The 19,944-nt window shown below is 39.0% G+C and overlaps 1 protein-coding gene across 1 annotated transcript in view; it reads right to left on the minus strand.

The window, feature by feature from the left end:
* SLIT3 (slit guidance ligand 3) overlaps positions 1-19,944 on the minus strand; it is a 524,682-nt gene that overhangs the window by 127,587 nt on the left and 377,151 nt on the right. The window contains exons 15-16 of the mRNA XM_044453633.1: positions 8,500-8,650; positions 6,119-6,193 (exon numbers count right to left, since the gene is read on the minus strand). Of these exons, the coding sequence (XP_044309568.1) occupies positions 6,119-6,193; positions 8,500-8,650 (226 nt within the window). The remainder of the gene's footprint in view (positions 1-6,118; positions 6,194-8,499; positions 8,651-19,944) is intronic.

A 19,944-nucleotide genomic window follows, 5' to 3' on the forward strand; every position in this document is an offset into this window, starting at 1 on the left:
TTTATTTTCCCTTCTTTGCCCTTCCTTCTCTTCACTTTACTCTTCCTCTTCCTGTTTCCTTTCTTCATCCCCTACCTACTTCTTCCTTTATTTTCTCCTACCTTTTCCTTCTACCTCTTCCTTCAATCCCTTATCTTTCAAAGAAAATAAATAAGCAAATGTAACTATGCAAAACATAGTAATAAAAAGAAAGAAAGAGGAAAAAGAGGGGAAAAACCCTACATCTGAGTGGTCACTGAGCTCTTGCAGAGCTGGTGCCAAATGCTGATGCTCTTGGGCCACTGTCTTAGGCTATCACCTTAGGCAGCCACACAGCTTGAGAGTCTGCATGGGGACGGGTGTGCCCTGGTTTGACATGCTGAGGGTTTGCAGCCTGCTCAGTCTCCCTCTCTTGTCCTGCTCTCAGGGCATGGTGGGGCGGGTGTGTGGATTCTTTGTTATCCTTTTAGTACTCAGTAGCCACCATGGATTCCATTAAAAACATCAGTGCTATGAGGAATCCAGCAAGATGAACCTTATCATTCAGGTGTAAACACCTAAACCAGACACCAATAAATACACTCACACACACTTTTATGGCAGGAAGCATAGTATATGTAAAATATAATTGCTCCTAGCCTCCAGAGTTCTGCCAACATTCTTCATGAAATTTTTCCAAACTGATTTTCCACATTCAAATAGCCAGCATTGTCATATTATATTCAGATATTCATTTCCTCTTAAGCATCTGCAGTTCACATTCATTAGAGGCAAGCATCTAATGACTTTTCAGTATTCATGATAAGCTATCATGTAAATTTGTATCGAGGGACTTCTTAAAAGCAGGCACAGTTGACCCTGAAATCAATTGTGTTGATGAATCCTTTGGGGCTGCTTAAACACACGACTTATTGACAGAACAGACAAAGGCTCCAAGTGAAAGATGCCCATATATACTGCCATTGCATACCAATAATGTTTCTTACGGTATCTTATTGAATAGGCATTGATTTGTCTCATTTTCCTACTGCAGACAATGAAATGGAGAGAGCTTGTGAGGTTTAATTTTCACAGACAGCACTATATTCGTATGTTTCCATAGTAAAGATGGAAAAGTGTAACAGATTTTACGCTTTTCAGTCTCACTTAAGTGACAAAAAATGTACAAAGAACTATCTAGAATACTGTCTACCATTTTTAGCTTGAAGCAGATATTCAACTGAGCTGTATGAAACACAAAATTCTTCCTTGCAGTGGTGGTTCATCCCACAAATTCCAGTCACTGCCCTATTATTTTTCCCATAGTTTCATCCCACTCATTCTGCTAATATTACTTCTGTTACTTTCATATGCAATTTGCAATCCTTAGAATCATAGATTCAGAAGGGATAAATTAGGTCATGGAGACTAACCTCCTGTTCAGTGCAGGAACCCACTGCATCCCTGACAGATGGCTGTCAAGCCTTTACTTCCATATCTCCTGCAGTAGAAAGTTCAACACCTGCCTAGAACGTTGGTTCCATTGTCCAACTACATTAGCAAGTTTTTCCTGATGTTCAATTGAAATCTGCCTTCCTCTAACTTAAGCCAATGATTTCCTGACCTGGAGTAGAAAACTGGTAGAAAACAGGTTGTAGACTTGTTCTTCTAGGCCTAAACATGCCCAGTTACTGTATTTTTTGCTCTATTAGACGCACTCTTTCCCCCCTCAAAAGTAAGGGGAAATGTCTGTGCATCTTATAGAGTGAATATGTGTGTGCAGTAAGTCTGTCAGATATGCAGCCCATGGGGAAGTGATGGGGAATGTGCCTGTGATTATGTGCCCATTTGATTCAGAATGTTTTTTTTCTTGTTTTCCTCCTCTAAAAACTAGGTGCGTCTTATGGTCAGGCGCGTCTTATAGAGTGAAAAATACGGTACTTCATTTTTTCCTCAGAGTACTTAGCAAAGATGATCGGGGGATAGAAACTATCTTCTCTGAACTTGTTCCAGTTCATCTGAATCCCTCTTAAGATATGGTGTGCAGAATGGGATACAGTATTGCATTGTGAAGTTTTAAGTTTCTTTACTTCCCACAATTTAGAAACTATACTTCTGTTGATGCAACATAAAATTGCATCTGGCTTTTTTGCAGCCATATGATTCATTTTCAGTTTCTGACTAACAATAATTCCAAGAATCTTTCTACGTGTACTACTGTGAAGTCCTATCTTATGAGTATGAATTTTATTTCTCTTGCCTTAATGAAGAGCTTTGCTCTTATTTCTGCTAAATTTCATTCTATCATTTTCCACCGAGTTCCTCTCAAGATCCTTTTGTGTGCTATTTTTGTCTTATGAGGTATGGCTACTACCCTTGCCACCACCCAATTTTGTGTCATCTGTTAATTTTGTCCTACAACTTTCCCATTATTCAAGTGCTTCCAGCATGGGAGAGCTGTAAGGCGACTAGATCCTGGCTATTTATCCTTAAAGTGACATTAAGCCATAACTTTCCATTGAAATGTAATGGGGGACTCTGGCTTATTTCAAGTTAGAAATAAAGCTCTGAAGTGCCCTGCAAATGAAGGAGCAAGGAACTGGTGCATGAATCCTTGTCCCTAGTTCTTTCTCCCAGCTTCATAAAACCATAAATGTTGATCCAAGCCAAGCCATAGTTCAGCTGACCAGAGAAATGGAATGAAGTGGTACCTGTATATTGGTGATATTCATTCCACCTCTCCTTTCAATCAAAGGCAGGTGAGCTAGGTCTATCCTGAATTGTTGGCAATGGGTTGGTTAAGGAACCATAACCAGAAACTCAATCTGTACACAACAAAGGTTCTTTTAATACTCTAGGTAGTTAATCTGTACAGTTAAATGCTGCTGAACCTGCTCTAAGTTGGGTTGTACACTCCTAGAAAAAGCAGGCTTATAGGCTGGGGATGCTCACAGATCCAGGTCTATCACAAAGTGCACTCTGTTAGCTTCAGTTGATGCACCAGCTACAATTTTACCTGGACAGAGACACTCCTGGCATAGTAATTCATTCATGGTTAATTATTGCCTAGATTATTGCCATTATGCATTAGGCATGTGTTTAATAGGGAGCTACCTCTGAAGATGGTCCAGATACTTATTAGTACAGAATTGAGCAAGAAAGCTGCTTACTGAAATTGACCATGTCAGTGTTGCATTGACCATGTTGGTTGTCAGTCATTTTCAGGGCTCAATTTAAAGAGCCATGACAGATTTCTAAACTCCAAAATAATGTAGGACAAATTGACCTGAAGACTGGTTCCAGCCTGAGATCACCTCTGGAGTCTATCCATTTGTTCAGCAAGAAAATAAAGAACAATACAAGTAAAATCAATTCTGGCTAGGTTAAAATTCTACATTTAAAGTGCCCAAGCAGCAATTAATTTGTCACCAAAAAGAAAACGAAGTCAGTGCCAATGGTCTTTCCTCAGGAGGCATTGCAAAGTCAGTGTAAAAATGGACAGGAAGCCTTTTGTAAATTCAAAATAGATGTCTATCAATGATGGCTCTCACAAAAGGGCTTTCTATTCAGATTTCAATACTCAGGCAATATAGAAGAGATGCTTCTTCAGATATTCGAATCCTAAACCACTTAGAATGTTAGAGGTGTAATCTTAGGCATGTTTAGTCTGTTTGAACATGAATTGGGTTATACCCTAATGTTACAATATAAATTTAACACCCTAAACAGGGATCAGTAGCTTAGAGGGAGTAAATGCAATTCCTTACACCTTGGGGGAATTGTGAATCTTCTCAGGTAAACTGGTCAGAATTGCCAAATTTGAATTATGTGCCAGTTGAAACTTCTGCATCATTATCAAGGGCAACCACAGTGCATACTAGCAATAACTTCTAACTTGTGCATACTAGCAATAACTTCTAACTTGTAAGAATAGGTTTCTTTTTTGTGCTAGGTAAATACTTTTATTTTATTTTATTTTTTGGCTAAGACTCTTCAGCTCATGTTTATTTAGTGCTGGATTCTAGCTGTTAGATTTCATTGCCTGATAATTGTTTTTGTTGGCTTTTATTGTATTTCTTTATTTTATTTTGTAAGTTGCTCTGGGCACTCTGGCAGAAAAGAGGATAATAAGCATTTTAAAACAAATCATTAAATAAATAATTACCACCACCATGACTCCAGTCATTTAGCTTAGAAACCCTACAAATTTCTTGCCACTTTAAAGGGTTTCTAAGCCTAAAGAAAAGGGAGAAAAATACACAAAAAGCATTTTTCCATATCTATAAAATTATTTATTGGAAATTTAACTTGAAGTCCCTTTGAGCTTTAATCTCGATTTTACAAAACTGGTTAAGTGTCAGAATTCCAAATGAGGATAGGTGGTGGCGAAAGTAAGTCCAACCTGATTAACAATCTAACCTTTCTTTCTTTAGGAAAGTTTACTGGAAACATTTGGAAATGCTTTCCAAATCAAGTCTGATTTTTACATTGCAATATGGCGTAGAGAATATCAGTATACAGTATAATTCAGTATACATATAAAACTTGAGGATAAAAATGATGCCAGGTAATAAAAACAAAACAAAATGAGAGCTTTCTGCTTTGAGGCATGTATGGTAAATCTGAATTAAGCAGTTTTGATGATAAACTGCAGGGAACTGATACATATAACTAAACTGGTCCTGTAGTCTTAAATTCTTATCTTCTGTCAAAAGTAGGACATGGAGAATTTATTGTTTCATAAAGACATTATTTGCTAAATAGGAACATGACCATTCTGTACCATATTCACTGAAAAATAATGCTACTTTGTTCAATTCTATTGCTTAAAAATCAACTTGTACAGCAAGGACATGTTTAATAGCAGACTATTCAAACATTTCATAAAATAAATGAGGGGAAAAATTATTTGCCATCAAATTTACTAGCACTAACTAACTTCAAAGGTTTATCAGATGTCTTGTTACATTTTTTTTTCTGCTGTAACTTTCTAGACCCCAATTTAAATGATTTTGACTTCTTTAGCACACCATGAACAGAACTGAAGTTTTAGAAAGCTATGTATATTGCTCTGCTACTTTTGAGAACAAGTTCTACTAAGCACCATCAGAAACATTAACTGTACTAGAACTGAGAAAACAGATTCAAGCCAGCCTGGGAACTGAGACCTCTCATAGCCTGAAATGAATAGTGAACACCAGATGTGTAGCTATCCATGGACATGGGAAAAGAGAGAGAGAGACACCAATACATAAATATACTAGCTATATGGTTTCCTCCTAATTTGACTTGGGTATCAGGTACAGGCATCTCAATATTAGCACATCACGAATTCATTTCAGATGTGAATATAACCTAGAAGCTCAGCAACAAGTCAGACAAGAACAAATATGCTATATCACTGCATTTATACCTTTAAATCCACCAAGTTTGTGTTTGGCAGCATCTAGCTCAGTGATAGGTATTTTTCACCCAAGAGGCAAAGTGTCAAAGGACTGCATCACATATGAAAATATCCCTATAGGTAGAAAAGGTGCATGTACAAGCATACAAATATCATTTGGCATGAGAAACGTCCATGGGCCACAAACAAGAATAGCTGCTGCCCATACTTCTCACAGGAAAAGCCCCACACCCTGCCATAGGAAGTTATGAATCTAAAGGTGCAATTCTAGGGAAGCTTTGATAGAAACAGTCCTCTAACCGCCAGTGGCTGGGGTATGCTGGGAGCTGTAGGACTTTCTTCAGTCCAAATATGCCTAAGATCATACCTAAGTCTAACGCTTCCTGGCTAAAATTATATGACAACATTTTGAGTCTGGTTGGGACATTCTCTGCAAATCAAACTGAGACAGAAAGGCAAATTGTAAATTGTTTCATTAAATAAACAGTGTTTTTCATTATTAACTTCTTCTCTTTCACTTGGTTCCTATTAGATTCCAGAGCACTTCCAGTTTTGAATGGTAAAGTGGCATGTCTTCTTTATTGAGTGTCACTACGAAATATCTAATGTACACTGGAGAGTGAGATCTTGTCTATGTTTATTTTGAAGTAAAGCACACTAAGCTGTATGAGGTGTACTCCAATTAAGTAAACATAGGATCAGTTCATATCTGAGCCACCATGGCTATATTAACAATGAACAAGAGACTTAACTTACATTTTCCTTAGACTGGGGAGCTTCTTGAATATTCCTGTTGCTTCCAGAACAGAAATGTCATTATCATGTAAGCGCCTTATGAAAAACAAAAATAAAAATCATCAATTTCATTTCTATACTGACCCATAGCCAAAGCTCTCTGGGTGGTTCATAAGATTTAAGAACTTAGGGCTCAAGGGGGCCTACACAATAAGTCATTTGCCACACAAATGTTTTCAAGAACAGAGTTACTGCCAGTGTGGCATAGTGGGTTTGTCTAGGTGTGGAGAAACCCAGATTCAGATCCCCACATGGCCACCAAGGCCACAGAGTGTCCTTGGGGTAGCCACTCTCCTTACCTAACCTCCTTTAAAGGAAGATTGTGAGGATAAAATAGAAGGAAAACCCTGTCAACTCCCTTGAATACTTTGAAGAAAATGAATGATGGAAATGTAATACAGAGTTTATTTTTCCTTCTTCCCTTGTTCATAATATTCCTGAGTTACAGCTATACACTATAAAGATCAATATTCAGAATTTCTGGCATGAAAGTCAGATTAATGTAGTGGTTGTGAATGGAAGAATGACCTCTCCTAATAATTTTCATAAACTGTTTTGCGATATCTTCTTTCAAAAGTGACTGGTTTATTTTATTCCTCATTGTAGATTTCCTTTGCTATTGTTATGTGGGTATTCCTTATAGATATTCCCAGCATGAATAACTAGAAAGGTATGAGAAGAAGTACACTGGAGTCTACATGTAAACAGATGATCATGTATCAAGTTGTCTTAATATTTAAACCTTGCACATTTAAGTCAGGGCCAGCATAAGGGCCTGACATCCTTGACCAGCTGCTGGGCCAAAGCACTCGTCAGGATTTACCGCTGGCACCTGCCTGTGCCCTTTCATTTCTGCCTGAGTTGGGTACACAAAGAAGCACTACGTGGTTGCATCTACCTGCCATTTCAATTTCCTGCTATGGTCCCTGCATGGTGTCACTCCAGAGCACTGTAGGAGATTAAACACAGCCATCTGGTACAGGGTGAACTGCTGCCACCTACCACTGCTTGCAGGTAACTCAACCATGGTCAAAGGCAAAAGCTTGCTTGAAAGACTTTTCCTAGGGACTGATCAGTTTAGATGTGGCCTTGACTTCATGCAATCTGTGAAAGTGTCTTGAAATCAAATATGTTGCAAGCAGAAGTATTTACCTTTCTTTGACTTTTCCACATTTTGTTGCACTACAACCTAGAACTGAAATGGATTTAATTGGCACTGGGTAACCACTCGATGGGCAGGAGATACTGACCACTGTGAGGGTGCAAAATATGAAGCCACAAAAGCTAAGTAAACAAACAAAATTGACACTTGTTTGGTTGTATCCCCCGCCCCCTCAAGTCAATACTTGGAAGAAGCACTTTTGGCAGCAATTACAGCTGCAAGTCTTCTTGGGTAAGTTTCTATCAGCTTTGCAGATGTGAACCCTGCATTGTTCGCTTTTTCTCCCTGGCAAAACTGCTCCAGCTCTGTCGGGATCGGATGAGAACTACTGGTGAACAGCAAGTTTCAAGTCTTGCCATGGACAATGGCAAAACTGGGCCATTCTAAGACATTCAGACCTTCTCAAGACAGAGTAGAAGTTCATCTATATTCTTTACTTTGCAATAATGGATTTAATGCTGTTTTGGAGGATGTTCATAATTTGGGAGTTTTTAAAAAAAGAAACACAAGCCTTATTGGTGCTTCTGCACAACTTTATCTCAGAATTGTTTTGATAGCTCCTTGGCCTTCATGATTCTGTTTGTTTAGAGATGCTCTTCAACAAACAGCTGAACCTTCCGGAAACAATGTATCAATCTGGGATCATGTGGCACTGGAACTGTGCACCAGTGGACTCCATTCAACTGTCTACAGTATGTGACTTCTGGAGGCAATATGTTGCATCAAAGTTTATTTAGGCACGTCATGGCTAGGGCAGTTATTACCTAGGCAACCAACAAGTGCCATTTTTGTTTACTTAACTTTTCTGCTACAATAAACGTATTTTGCATGTTCTTAGTGTTAAGTCTTTTGTGCCTATCAAGTGGTAGCTATGCCAATTAAATCAATTTTAATTGCAGGCTGTAACACAGCAAAATATGGAAAAGTCAGAGGCAGGTTAATACTTCTGCTAGACACTGTAAAAGTGCAAATAGAGCTCCAAAATAGTAAGATTTATTAGAAACGTTTTTATTTGAAATACTGGTTATTTCAGGTAACAATTATGGCAGTTTCAGTGGAAGATCCATACAGTGTCCTGAAAATTCAGATAATATATAAGCTTGGCTGGCAAAATAATAAAAACCAGATTATTTCAATAGTTATAAGTCAATATACTTTGTTATACAAATGCCGCACTTACAGGTCTGTGGTGTATTCTGGCAGATGACTGGGGAGTCGAGTGAGCTTTTGGTTAGAACAGTCTACAATTGTCCCCTCACAACGGCATTTTTCAGGACAGACAAGGTCCATGAAACACTCTCCACTGAACTTACTCCTGTAGTCTTCTGAACCTGCAAGGTTGAAATGTTTCCAGGTAAATAGTTGCAGTATACAGTAACCATCACAGCTTAGGTTGGAGAAGACAGCACTTCCATTTGTTTAGTGAACTCATGACTCAGTCCAGATTTCACTGATTTTTACTTTATGCTCTAAATGCTAAGAACATAGGAAAAGTCATGCTGGATTGTACTAACGGTCCATCTAGTCCAGCATTCAGTATACGGGGTGGCAAACTGGCTGCCCACAGGATTGTTCAAGCAGGATGGGTGTAATATCTTCTACCAAGCTCCCCAGTAACTGGTGTATGCAGGCAGGCCACCTCTGGTGAAGGAGGAAGCACACTGCCCACAAGACTAGTAGCCACTCATAGCCTCCTCCCTCATGAATCTGTCCAATCCCCTTTTAAAGCCATCCAGATTGGCAGCCATCACACTTCCCATGGCAGAGAATTACATAGCTTAATTATATTTTGTGGGGGGAAAGTTATTCCTTCTATCTGTCCTAAATGTTCCACCAATCAGCTTCATAGGGTGAGCCTGGGTGTGAGTGTTATGGGAGAGGGAGAAAAATATCTCCCTCTCCCCTTTCTCTACACCATGCATTATTTTAAACACCTCTATCATGTTTCCTCTCATTCACTTTTTTCCTAAGCTAAAATGTCCCAGATGTTGTAGCTGCTCCTCATAGGGGAAGCTGCTTCAGCTCCTTTATAATTTTTATTGCCTTTCTCTGTACCTTTTCCAACTCAATAATGTGCTTTTTCAGGTAAGGCAACTAGAACTGAACATGATATGCTAAGTGCGTTTGTGTTTGTTAAAAGGGAAGTAATATTTTGGTAGTTCTATATTCTATTCCATTACTAATTCTGCCTAACATGGAGTTTGCCTTCTTCATAGCAGCTGTGCACTGAGCCAACATTTTCACGAGCCTCTAATATACTACCTCAGGATCCTTTCCCTGCTCAGTCACTGCTAGCATGTACTTAAAGCTGGGATTTTTTGCCATGCATTGCTTTACACTTGCTTACATTGAACGGTTTTTGCCATTTTGATGCTTATTGTCACTGCTTTGAGAGATTCCTTTGGAGCTCCTCACAATCCCTTTTGGTTTTAACTACTGTAAATAGCTAAGGGTCATCAGCAAACCTGGCCACTTCACTACTTACTCCTAATTCCAGATCTTTTATGAATAGGTTGAAAAACATTGATCCTAATACAAAACCCTGTGAAACTACATTGGTGACATCTCTCCACTGGAAGAAGCTGCCATTTATTCCCACCCTCTGTCTTCTTTTCTTTAACCAGTTGCACAAGAGCTTTTGGTGAGGGACTATGTCAAAAGGCTTTTGGAAATCCAAATAAGCCGTATCTACTGGATTGGCCCTGTCTGTGTGCTGACTGACACTCTTAAAGAACTCTAATAGGTTAGTGAGACAAGGCTTCCCCTTCCAGAAGCCATGCTGATTTTTTTTCAACTGGAATTGTCCCTCTGTGTGTTTACTGATTCTATCTTTAATAATGCTTTCAAACAGTTTGCCAAGGATAGATATTTAACTAATTGACCTGTGATTTCCTGGATCCCCTTTTAAAAACTGGTCTAACATTGGCCATTCTCCAGCCCCCTGGTACAAGGGCTGATTTTAGGGAAAGAGTAAATATTTTAGTGGAAGGGCCAGCAATTTAATATTTGAGTTCTTTGAGAAATCTAGGATGGATGCCACCTGAAATGGGTAATCTGCTGACTTTCTCAATAAGGTTGACAATTTTATCTTCTGTCACTACTACCTGCCTTGATTCGCCTAACTCCCTTCCAGAATACATAAGCTCAGGAACAGGTATCCAAGTGAACCTCCTCTGCTTAAAGACTGATGAAAAATAAATAAATAACTCAGCTTCTCTGCAATCTTCTCATCCCCTCCTTTAATTCCATTATCATCCCATGGTCCAACTACTTCTTTTGCTGTTTGATACATTTATTTATTGTTGGCCTTGATGTTGTTAGTGATGTGCTCCTCAAACTGTATCCTTGCTTCTCTGTCTGCTTTCATCTCCCTTGTGCAAGCTTGTGGTCCCATCTTTTTTCATTTGGGTCAGATTTCCATTTTTTCAGGGACACTGTCTTCTTCTAATAGTTTCCTGGCTATTTCTGGACTTCATGCTACTTCTCCTCACTTGCAGTATGAATATTATCTGTGGTGGGGTTTTTTTTTTTAGTGCTTTGAAGAGATTTGAACTACTTGCTTCCCCCTTTCAACTTCTTTTTTACCAGCATGCTCATTTTTGAGGAGTTTCCTCTTTTGAAGTCCAGTGGAGCTATGTTTGACCTCTTCAGAAGTCTTTCACCTAACTGTACAATAAACACCATAGTCATTGTTCCTCATTGGCTCAACATCATTTACATACTGTACTATGTCCTGGGCTAAATCCAGGATTGGATTGCCTCCCCTCTAATTGGCTCAAGGACCAACTGCTCAAGGGCACAGTCATTTAAGACATGGAGAAATTTAACCTCATTATCAGAACTGGAACATACATTTATCCAGTCAATGTGTGGGTAGTTGAAGTCCTCAATTATTACAATAGTGCCTTTGTTGCAGGCCTCCCTGATTTCAGTTCCCATCTCAAGATCTCCCTGAGCATTCTGGTCTGGGGGATGACACCATACTCCTATGACGTAGTGCTTCTGTGGAGGAGCCGTCACACTTTAGATTATCAAGCCTGCTGGACTCTATGCTCTCTTTAACATAGAGGGCAACACCACCTCCAGTGCACCCTTCCCTGATTCCTATATATCCAGAGGTGACTGTGTTCCACTTGTTATCTCTGCTCCACTAGGTTTCCATAATGCTAATTATAATACCCACTTCTTTATCACCAGATACCCCAGCTCTCTCTTTTAGGCCCTTAAGTGCTCGTATGGTTGGGTCAATTCACTCTAGCGTTGTTCTAGAGAGACACTGGGAAGTCGTTGTCTCTTAGAAGACAATTCCATGCCTTTTCACAAATATCTTCTGTGGTATTAGCACTTGTCACATGACAAATGGTATGTTAGAAAAATTAAGGCAAAAACTCAAGGCTTTGACTTCACATATATGATTAAAACCAAAGTTTCTGGTTTAACAAACAACACATGAACAATGCAACGGAAAGTAACATGAGTTGCAATTATTCCACTTTGATCACAATAAGTACTGTGTGTAAACAGAGGTATTGTGTATGTGTATGTGTGTGTGTGCACGCACATCTCAAAAGAATTGCAATTCAGCATGGTCTGCAACTGTCAGGTCCTTTTTGACTTGTTCTAATGAAAAATCCTTGCAGTCAGGCTCAACAAACCAATCTTTCCAGCTTTTAAAGCAAGTATTAATGAGAAGTAAATCTGATCCTTGTGCTTACGGCAGCCAATGTATTAATGGGTATGTGATCACAGTTGCCAGTATACATTCAGTCAGGCAGTACTTGCCCACTCACTTCATAGTTCATTATGGGAAAAACTGAATTTCTCTCTCAAAGTATTTGTTCTGTCCTACCATTTTAACAAGTGTTTTTAACTTCTCTAGGATTTTATAAGCTGGTTGAAATTGCAACATATACTTGTCAATGCCAAATTCAGTTATCTATGAAGCACTAACTTTCTAGAAAATACAGTTCTGGAAGGGAAAGTTATTCTACTAATTTTCAAGTGGACCCTCAAAAGGTCCTATGTAAAAAGCAAAACCAAGCTGTTACAGAGTATTTGATTTTTATTTTTTTTTGGGGGGGGGAAGCATTCTTGTATCAATTTAAGAACATTACTTCTACTTGTTATGGCTACAATCCATAGAAGCTGTGCAAAATAGAGATCTATAAAAACTTCTGTTCAGAAAATGTTACATAATTCTGTTGTAGGAAACCACGAAACTAGCTAGCCTTAAGTCTGTCCAGAATACAGACTGTTCAAAAACTCTGTATTATACCAGTTTTTAAAGAAGTAGCCATGGATACTGGTTAGATTTCAGGCATACGAGGTGTATCCAGAAAGTAATGCAATTGAAGTTTCTATGCACAAGAAGGGCTCTGTGAAGGGAGGGTGGTGTGCCAGGTATAAATTAGATCACTGACCAGTTGTATTCCAGCCCTGTCAGAGTCAAGACATTCTTTTTTGTGACACCCTGTACAATTGCCTCATATTAAGAATAATGCAAGCGTGTTTGGAACAGCAGTATGTGATAAAATTATGTGAAATTGCTTAAAAGTGCACCAGAAATGTTGGAAATGGCGAGGAAAATTTATGGGGAAGCTGTGCTAACATCTGCACAAGTGTACTGATGGCATAAGTTGAGATCAGCTCAACTTGGATCCTTCATCAGGACAATGCACCAAGTCACAGTGCTTTGGCTGTCAGAAAGTTTTTGGCTGAAAAACATATCATGGTGCTTCCCCAGTCCTGACTTGACTCCTTGCAACTTTTTCATCTTCCCAAAGATGAAGAATGGTTTGAAAGGACAGCATTTTGGTAGTGTGGATTACATCCAAAGAGCCACTACTCAGGCTCTGAACACCATCCCACTTGAAAACTTCCAGGGATGCTATGATGAACGGAAAAATCACTGAGAGTGTTGTGTACACTCACAAGATGCATACACTGAAGAAGACAATGTTCAATTGTAAATGTTTCAGTAAAAGAATTTTTAAAATATTCTCAGTACTTTCTGGACACACCTCGTACCTTAAAGCACAGATTTTGAATTTTACAGCATAATCTGGTTATTTGAAGGAATACCTTCTTTCTCGATATTCTTCCCAATGATCTACAAAATCACAGGGCTGAAGTATTTCCCAGATAAATATCTTATCCTCATACCTACCCCATTGTCTAATTGGTGGACACTTGAAGGAAATGTCATTTTCCTCTACAAATTACAACATAATAATAAGCTAGATATTAAAATGTTATTGCAATCCTAAAGTAGCTTATTTGAAACATCAATACAAATTGTTTCAGACATAATATGTTTAGATGAGAATGGAAAATGTGAAATATACTGTTATTTAAAACCCCCACCCATTCTCACTGCCTCCTTCCGTGCTCTCTCAATATTTTTCCAGCTGTTTGTTTGTAATCTTATTATGAAGAAATTTAGTGTATTATAATCCATTTTGCAGGTGCTACCAGGAAGCAGGAAAGCTTAACTGGACCCTTCTTCACTCCTTCCTTCCAAGAACAATGGGCCACTCAGTAAGAGGCTTTATTACGTTCATACTGATCAGCCAGGCTGACTTTAAAGTAGAAATTAAAAGTATTGTAGAAGTCAGTAAGGAAAAAACAAGCAAAGTTGCAATAAGTATTATAGAAAGGCAGCCTAATGATAGGTTGATTCTGGACTAAATACCTCTCCTTTCCTCCAAACTGAATGTACCAAACCATGCTTTAAAGGTGGTTTAGGGGCCAATTGCTAACCATACCTAGGGGTCAATTGCTTGGTGTATCTAACATTTCTCAGCTCTTTACTTATTTTCATCTTTACATGATGCTGGACACTGGGATTAATGATACCTGATCTGCCCTGCTTCTCATTAGCATTCTCAGTAAGATTTCACACAGTATTTGGAACTGATTGATTGTCAATGAGCACCTGGCTTATGTGGTGTTTGTATTTCAGCTGTAGATTCCAACCTTTCCTCCTCCTCAGAATCTGTTCCCACATCCCTTGAAACCTGCTTTGCAGGAAGAATAAGCAAAGCCCTCATATGTAAATACTAGTTATATTTATAACGGATGCCTTTTTGTGCATATTTCTGCAACTCGGTGCAACCCAAGTGGAGAGTTAAAATATAAAGGAATGCATGTAGGACTTTGAACTGCAGGGTTATTTCTCTTTTAAGGAAAGAAGAAACATAATAAAAAATTAGCATCTGATAGCTATTTCAGGAGATTTACCTCAGATAAACTTGGAACTAAAATAGGATCACTAAGCAACAAGAAGGAAACATAAGCTTGCTTAATATACAAAATATCTTTCAAGAATGCCAAAAGGGAGCAACCCTCCTCCATGACAAAAATCCAGTGAGGTTTAACCATGGTTAGTTCTCCCTAAGAGCTAGAGCAGAATGTTGAGTATCAGTTGCGGGGGGGGGGGGATAAAACAGGAGGGGGTAGCAGACTGCCCCGCCTGAATCCATTACAGCATAGTGGGCATGGCTGGCTGGCTGAGGGCGAGTTAGATGGAAAAAGTGAACTCCTAGGAAAGAAACCCAGTAAACGGCAATATTTTCTTTCTTTAAAAACCAGCAAATACTGCTGATATCCTGTTAGCATAACAGGCAGAAAGATGAAATCCAAGAGTTCTCTAAGTAGCTTAGCTTTTGCACCAGTTGGGTAAACTTAAACACATTCAATGACTTGATCAGGGGGATTCTTCAAATACAGCAGAGCTTCTGAGGCACACATTCATCTGTGTGAGTTTAGTCAAGGACAATATTTTTGCTAGCTGTGGGAAGTGAGTTCAAGTCATGCCTAAGCACTGGGTTCACTGAATCACTTCTGACAATTTACTTAGTTCCATAGTTGTATTTGCAAGTTAGGAATGGAAAACAGAACCAAACAAAACCAAACAAACCTTACTTCATATCTGTGTGAGGTGTTCAGGTCACCTAAAATGTAACAAATGCTGTTAAGAAGAAAAAAGAAGATTCCAAGAGGAATATGAGTTGTGCATTGCCTTGTGAATCGTAAAATTTCAGGGAAGATGCAACAAAACAAAGCAAATATCTCTCCTTTCTTTTGGCAAGCATGTCTTGGAGCCAAACTAGTTGTGCCAAACTAGATAAGACAAAGACAGACAGATGTATCTATTTATGCATTTGCCCCATTTATGAAATCATGGAGCTATTTTTATATGAAATGGAGCACACAGGTGAAAGAAGCTAAACTTTCTCACCCTGCTCTGTTGCTTCAAGCACTGTTCTCCCCAGCGGCTTGCATGTAGTATGTGAGCTGGCATTGTAGGAATTTGTTTCAATAATGGAGAATAATGGGGTTTGTCATGGGTGTATTCTTTTTGCATTAATGATAGACTGGCCTTTAAAAGATGAATGGGAAAGACAACTGAAGAGATACATGTGGCTGTTGTAGCACATCTAGTTTGTTGCCTGGAAATAGATCTCGTATGCCAATGAGCACACACTGAAGCGTGTAAACCACTCAAGTTTGCTATGAATACTTATTCAATCAATGAACGTCACTTTCGATACGTAAGTGTGAATATGAAGAACTGCACAAGCAGAGCCACACAGAGACCTCTGGATTTGCATTTCTCAAACAGCTTCCCACTACCACTGTACCATATGTTTTTAAGTATTTTGCTTATTAACCCTGGGGTGTGGTGAAGGGGAAACAAGGAACATTTTAAAGGAAAAAGGCAAATATTTCACTGGGAATATCTGAGCCCTCAGGTGCACCTAAAGTAGGTCTTTGGAATCAATAGCCAGTTCAACAGCAGCATACCATCATACATTAAAAATTAGTAATTCCAAAGGTAAGTCTACTTGATGCATAATTGTTTATTTCTCTTTAGAACAGACTACACAACTTGGAAGAGGGTATAATTATCACCAGTACACTGACATATTAAGTATCATACTTAAGCGTGCACATACTTTATACTTAGAAAATCAGAATTGCTATTCCATGCACATATAAATCCTGAGCCTGTTACAATGAAAGTCACTAGCCATATCTTTTTCAGGAGGGAAGCATGATATTAAAATCTGAAAATTTTTACTGAACTTTTAAAAGTCTGCCTATTAAGAAATTCTGTACTCTATACAATATTGTAACTTGAGTCCTAATCACTTCAGTTCTATAGACACCAAAGAAATGATTCAGGTGAGGGCATAGCATCTCCACCCTTACACATGGTACAGGTGACACAGCAACAGCAGGGAAAAAGAAGAGTCCTCTTATTAACTATAAATATATGTGTATATTCTCATTTTAAATGTGAATTATCTGGAGAACCATGGAGTGTAAGGTGATAAACACCACATGCCATCATCAAGTACTCTGAGTTACCAATCAACCTGCAAGGCAGCAGCAATCAGCTGCCAACAGGAGGAAATTTGCTATTTAACTTGAGCCTTGAGATCACTTGGACAGGTGGCAGCTCTATCATGTTATTCCCATTAGGGAAACTAATGTGAAAGCCAGCCATCTGGTTGCAGTACCAGTTATATGTGTCCATCCATCTCTACATACATTCCTTTATCAGCAAGATCTCATGAGGCTTTAAGTGGATATGGTACAATTCAAGAGTTACAACATTAGGGATTATGGGCAAGCATTACTTCAGTTATAAAAATCAAGGTAGGGGAGCCTTATAGAAGAACCTCTGAAAATAAAATTACTTTAAGAACTCTAATGTAACAATGAAAACACTTTTTGCAGTTTCAAAATGTAAATAAAGAAAACTTTAAAATGAAAAACTAACTTGATATGAAATCAGTTTTTCAGACCACACCGGTACTTTCTATACAAGTATATTAGTTTCAATTGGTTTATAAAAATGTCTATTATGAAAGTCATTTCTTATCACTTAAGTAAAAAAACAAGGTTGTAGCTCCATTCATCTTGGTCTCATGGGACCTGCTCTTGCACATCTCATGAAAAAGATGACTGCAAACTCAAGGAAACCAGCTTCTATCCTTACTTTTCAGATATTTATGTTCAACAGGAGAGGTGAATGAATGAACAACACTTGGTGAAGGCAAACATCAGAGTACAAACATCAATTTACCAAGTTACAAATTACCACACTACACATGTAGCCAGCTGGAAAACTTGATATCCAGTACAGATTCACCCTGTGATACCTTGGCTGCCATTATCATCCTGTCAAATAGTTAAAAGAATTTCTGTAACACATTAGAAATCTGGAGAAGAGGAGCACTGAACAAATGTTACTTGGCAGATTTATAAGGCAAAATCCAACTGGGCACTTAACTCCAGTGATTCCCTCCCAGAAATGGTGAGTTCTGCCAACTCCATTACGCAAACTGGACCAACTGCTTATGAAAGGGAGATTTAGTGCTTCCTAACAGAAGCTCCAAAATGAGCCAGACACTTATTTCTGCAAATAGGCAGGTTGGTAGAGCTTCCTTAACATGCTCCACCAGCTTGTTCCCTTCCAGAAATGAGCATTTCCACTCATTTCAGCTTGTTCCAGAAGTAGAAAAGTTCCACTAAGCAAGTGGAGGTGGGTTGCTTGCACAATAAAATCAGCACAGCAGGAGAGAATTGGTAGGGGCCTAAGCACCCCATTGGATTCTGTCCATATGGACCAGAGGTTTTCAAGTTTCCCAGCATCCTGGGTGTACTTAGATACCCAACAGTAAGATCAGTTATTTGTGGAGTTAGCAGTTAGAGATGGGATACTTTAGCAGTGGCCAAGAAGGACTAAGGAGATGATGATTCACAGACATGAAGCTCATGAGCTGGCATTGGATCTGCCACTTCTTAGTCTTTTTATGAGGATAAGATAAAGGAAGGCAACACATACTACCTTTAGTTTCTTCGGGCAAAAAGGAGAAACTAATATAATTAATTCCAATGAATCAACTTGCCAAGCCACTATTGATGTTCTGCCAGAGTACAAGATGGTATAAGGGTTCCAGGGATCAGGAACCACTAACCCTGCTGCTGGATTTGCTGCAGGCAGTCCCATTTTAGAACATGGCATTGTGCTGCTGAACCTTGGTGGCACAGCAGCAGAAAACAGGGGCTATATAACTTTAAAATGTCAGCTTTTTGCTTCCAACATATTGTTAACTGTCAGTGACAAACTGCTACTTTAAATTTTCAAAGTACACCCACCACACACCACCTTGCTGCTTTCATGCTGCTGAATTGAGCAGCAAGAGTGAGGCAGTTGGGTGCTTATCTTGCAAGCAAGGTCAGGGTGGCTGCATGCAGTTAGCAGACATGTTGGCCAGCCCTTCCCTAAAAATTACAGCTGTAGGAGAGTTTCCTGTGTTTCAGGGCACTCTCGTAGTGCAGAGAAACAGTGGTGTCCCTGAAGTCCAGCCAGTGCTGCTGGTAAATGGAATGCATGCCCTGTGCCCCCGAATCCTTCATAAGAGGCATTGGCTGCATGGCAGATACTCAGAGTCCTTCGGCAGGCAACTCAATAATCTTTTCTCTGCAGGAAGCTGTTTTAAAAGTCACCAAGTGAGAGAAACAAGTCCCCACATGCTATATCCACACTGTAGTTGATTACCATGAATTACGGAAACTATGAATTCCACAGCTTTCCATATTCTCCCTGCTCATGTCCACTTTCAAGGACAATTATTTTATAACCAAAAACTTATTAGACATGCACACTGCTGTTCAAGAGTGGGTACCATGCAATATAGTACCCCAATATTGCATCTTACAGTCTTCAGTAACGAAGCTGACACCATTTATGGAGTCACCACTAAAGCTGGAACATAATTTAATAAATCAACCCAGTTCAATATTTGTTCACTTTGAGAGGAATTAATACAATTTGGTACAGCTGTTTCATATGCAAGCTGTTGGCAAAATTGCTCCCTGAATGCTTTTATCAATTAGTGGATTTCCAAATGTGAGATCTGTATAAGCCTGTTTAACTCTATGGAATTGATCACAGTTCTCATTGCCATAAAGTCTCCTTGTTTACTTTCCCCGGCCAAATGAGGAAATCTCTCACCTTTTGATGCTGCAGAAAACAGCAGAAGTATCCCAGCATGCCATGCTGCAGGAAAGCATGGAACCTTCCATGGTGCTTGACAGAACCATGTTCAATTTGTATTGTTCTACCACATGGTTAGATCAAGCACAAAGGAAAATCCCATCAACAGGCAGAGTCAGTGTTAGGCAGCCGCCAAAGAGAGAGGAGCGTTGAGAAGAAACAGCATGGAGAAGCACAAGCTGGAGATTTCACTGCGAGCTGCTGTCCACTTCTCCCATGCATAAAAAAGCTGGAGTTCAAGGAGTCAATACTTATTGCTACAATTGCAGATGGTTAGTGCTTGAGACCATCAACCAGAAACTTCAGAAGCTGTTACAGTCAAAATTCAGTTAAAGGTTTGTGATGAAAGTTCAACAGATTATATACCATGAGCAACAGTGTCCATACTACTATTAAGCACAGCATCTGGCATTTAATACATTCATAGAATATTGTTATTCTTGAGTCAATTTGCTACCAATCCTCTCTTAGGAGCAATACATTTTTGTTAAATGTATTCTTTTGTTATGATTTATTTGATAATCAGCATTTGGTAGTGGTGGGTCCTCCCCACTC

This window comes from Varanus komodoensis, unplaced genomic scaffold, assembly GCF_004798865.1.
Source record: "Varanus komodoensis strain SLA01 unplaced genomic scaffold, ASM479886v1 scaffold7_1, whole genome shotgun sequence".
Taxonomy (NCBI): Eukaryota; Metazoa; Chordata; class Lepidosauria; order Squamata; family Varanidae; genus Varanus; species Varanus komodoensis.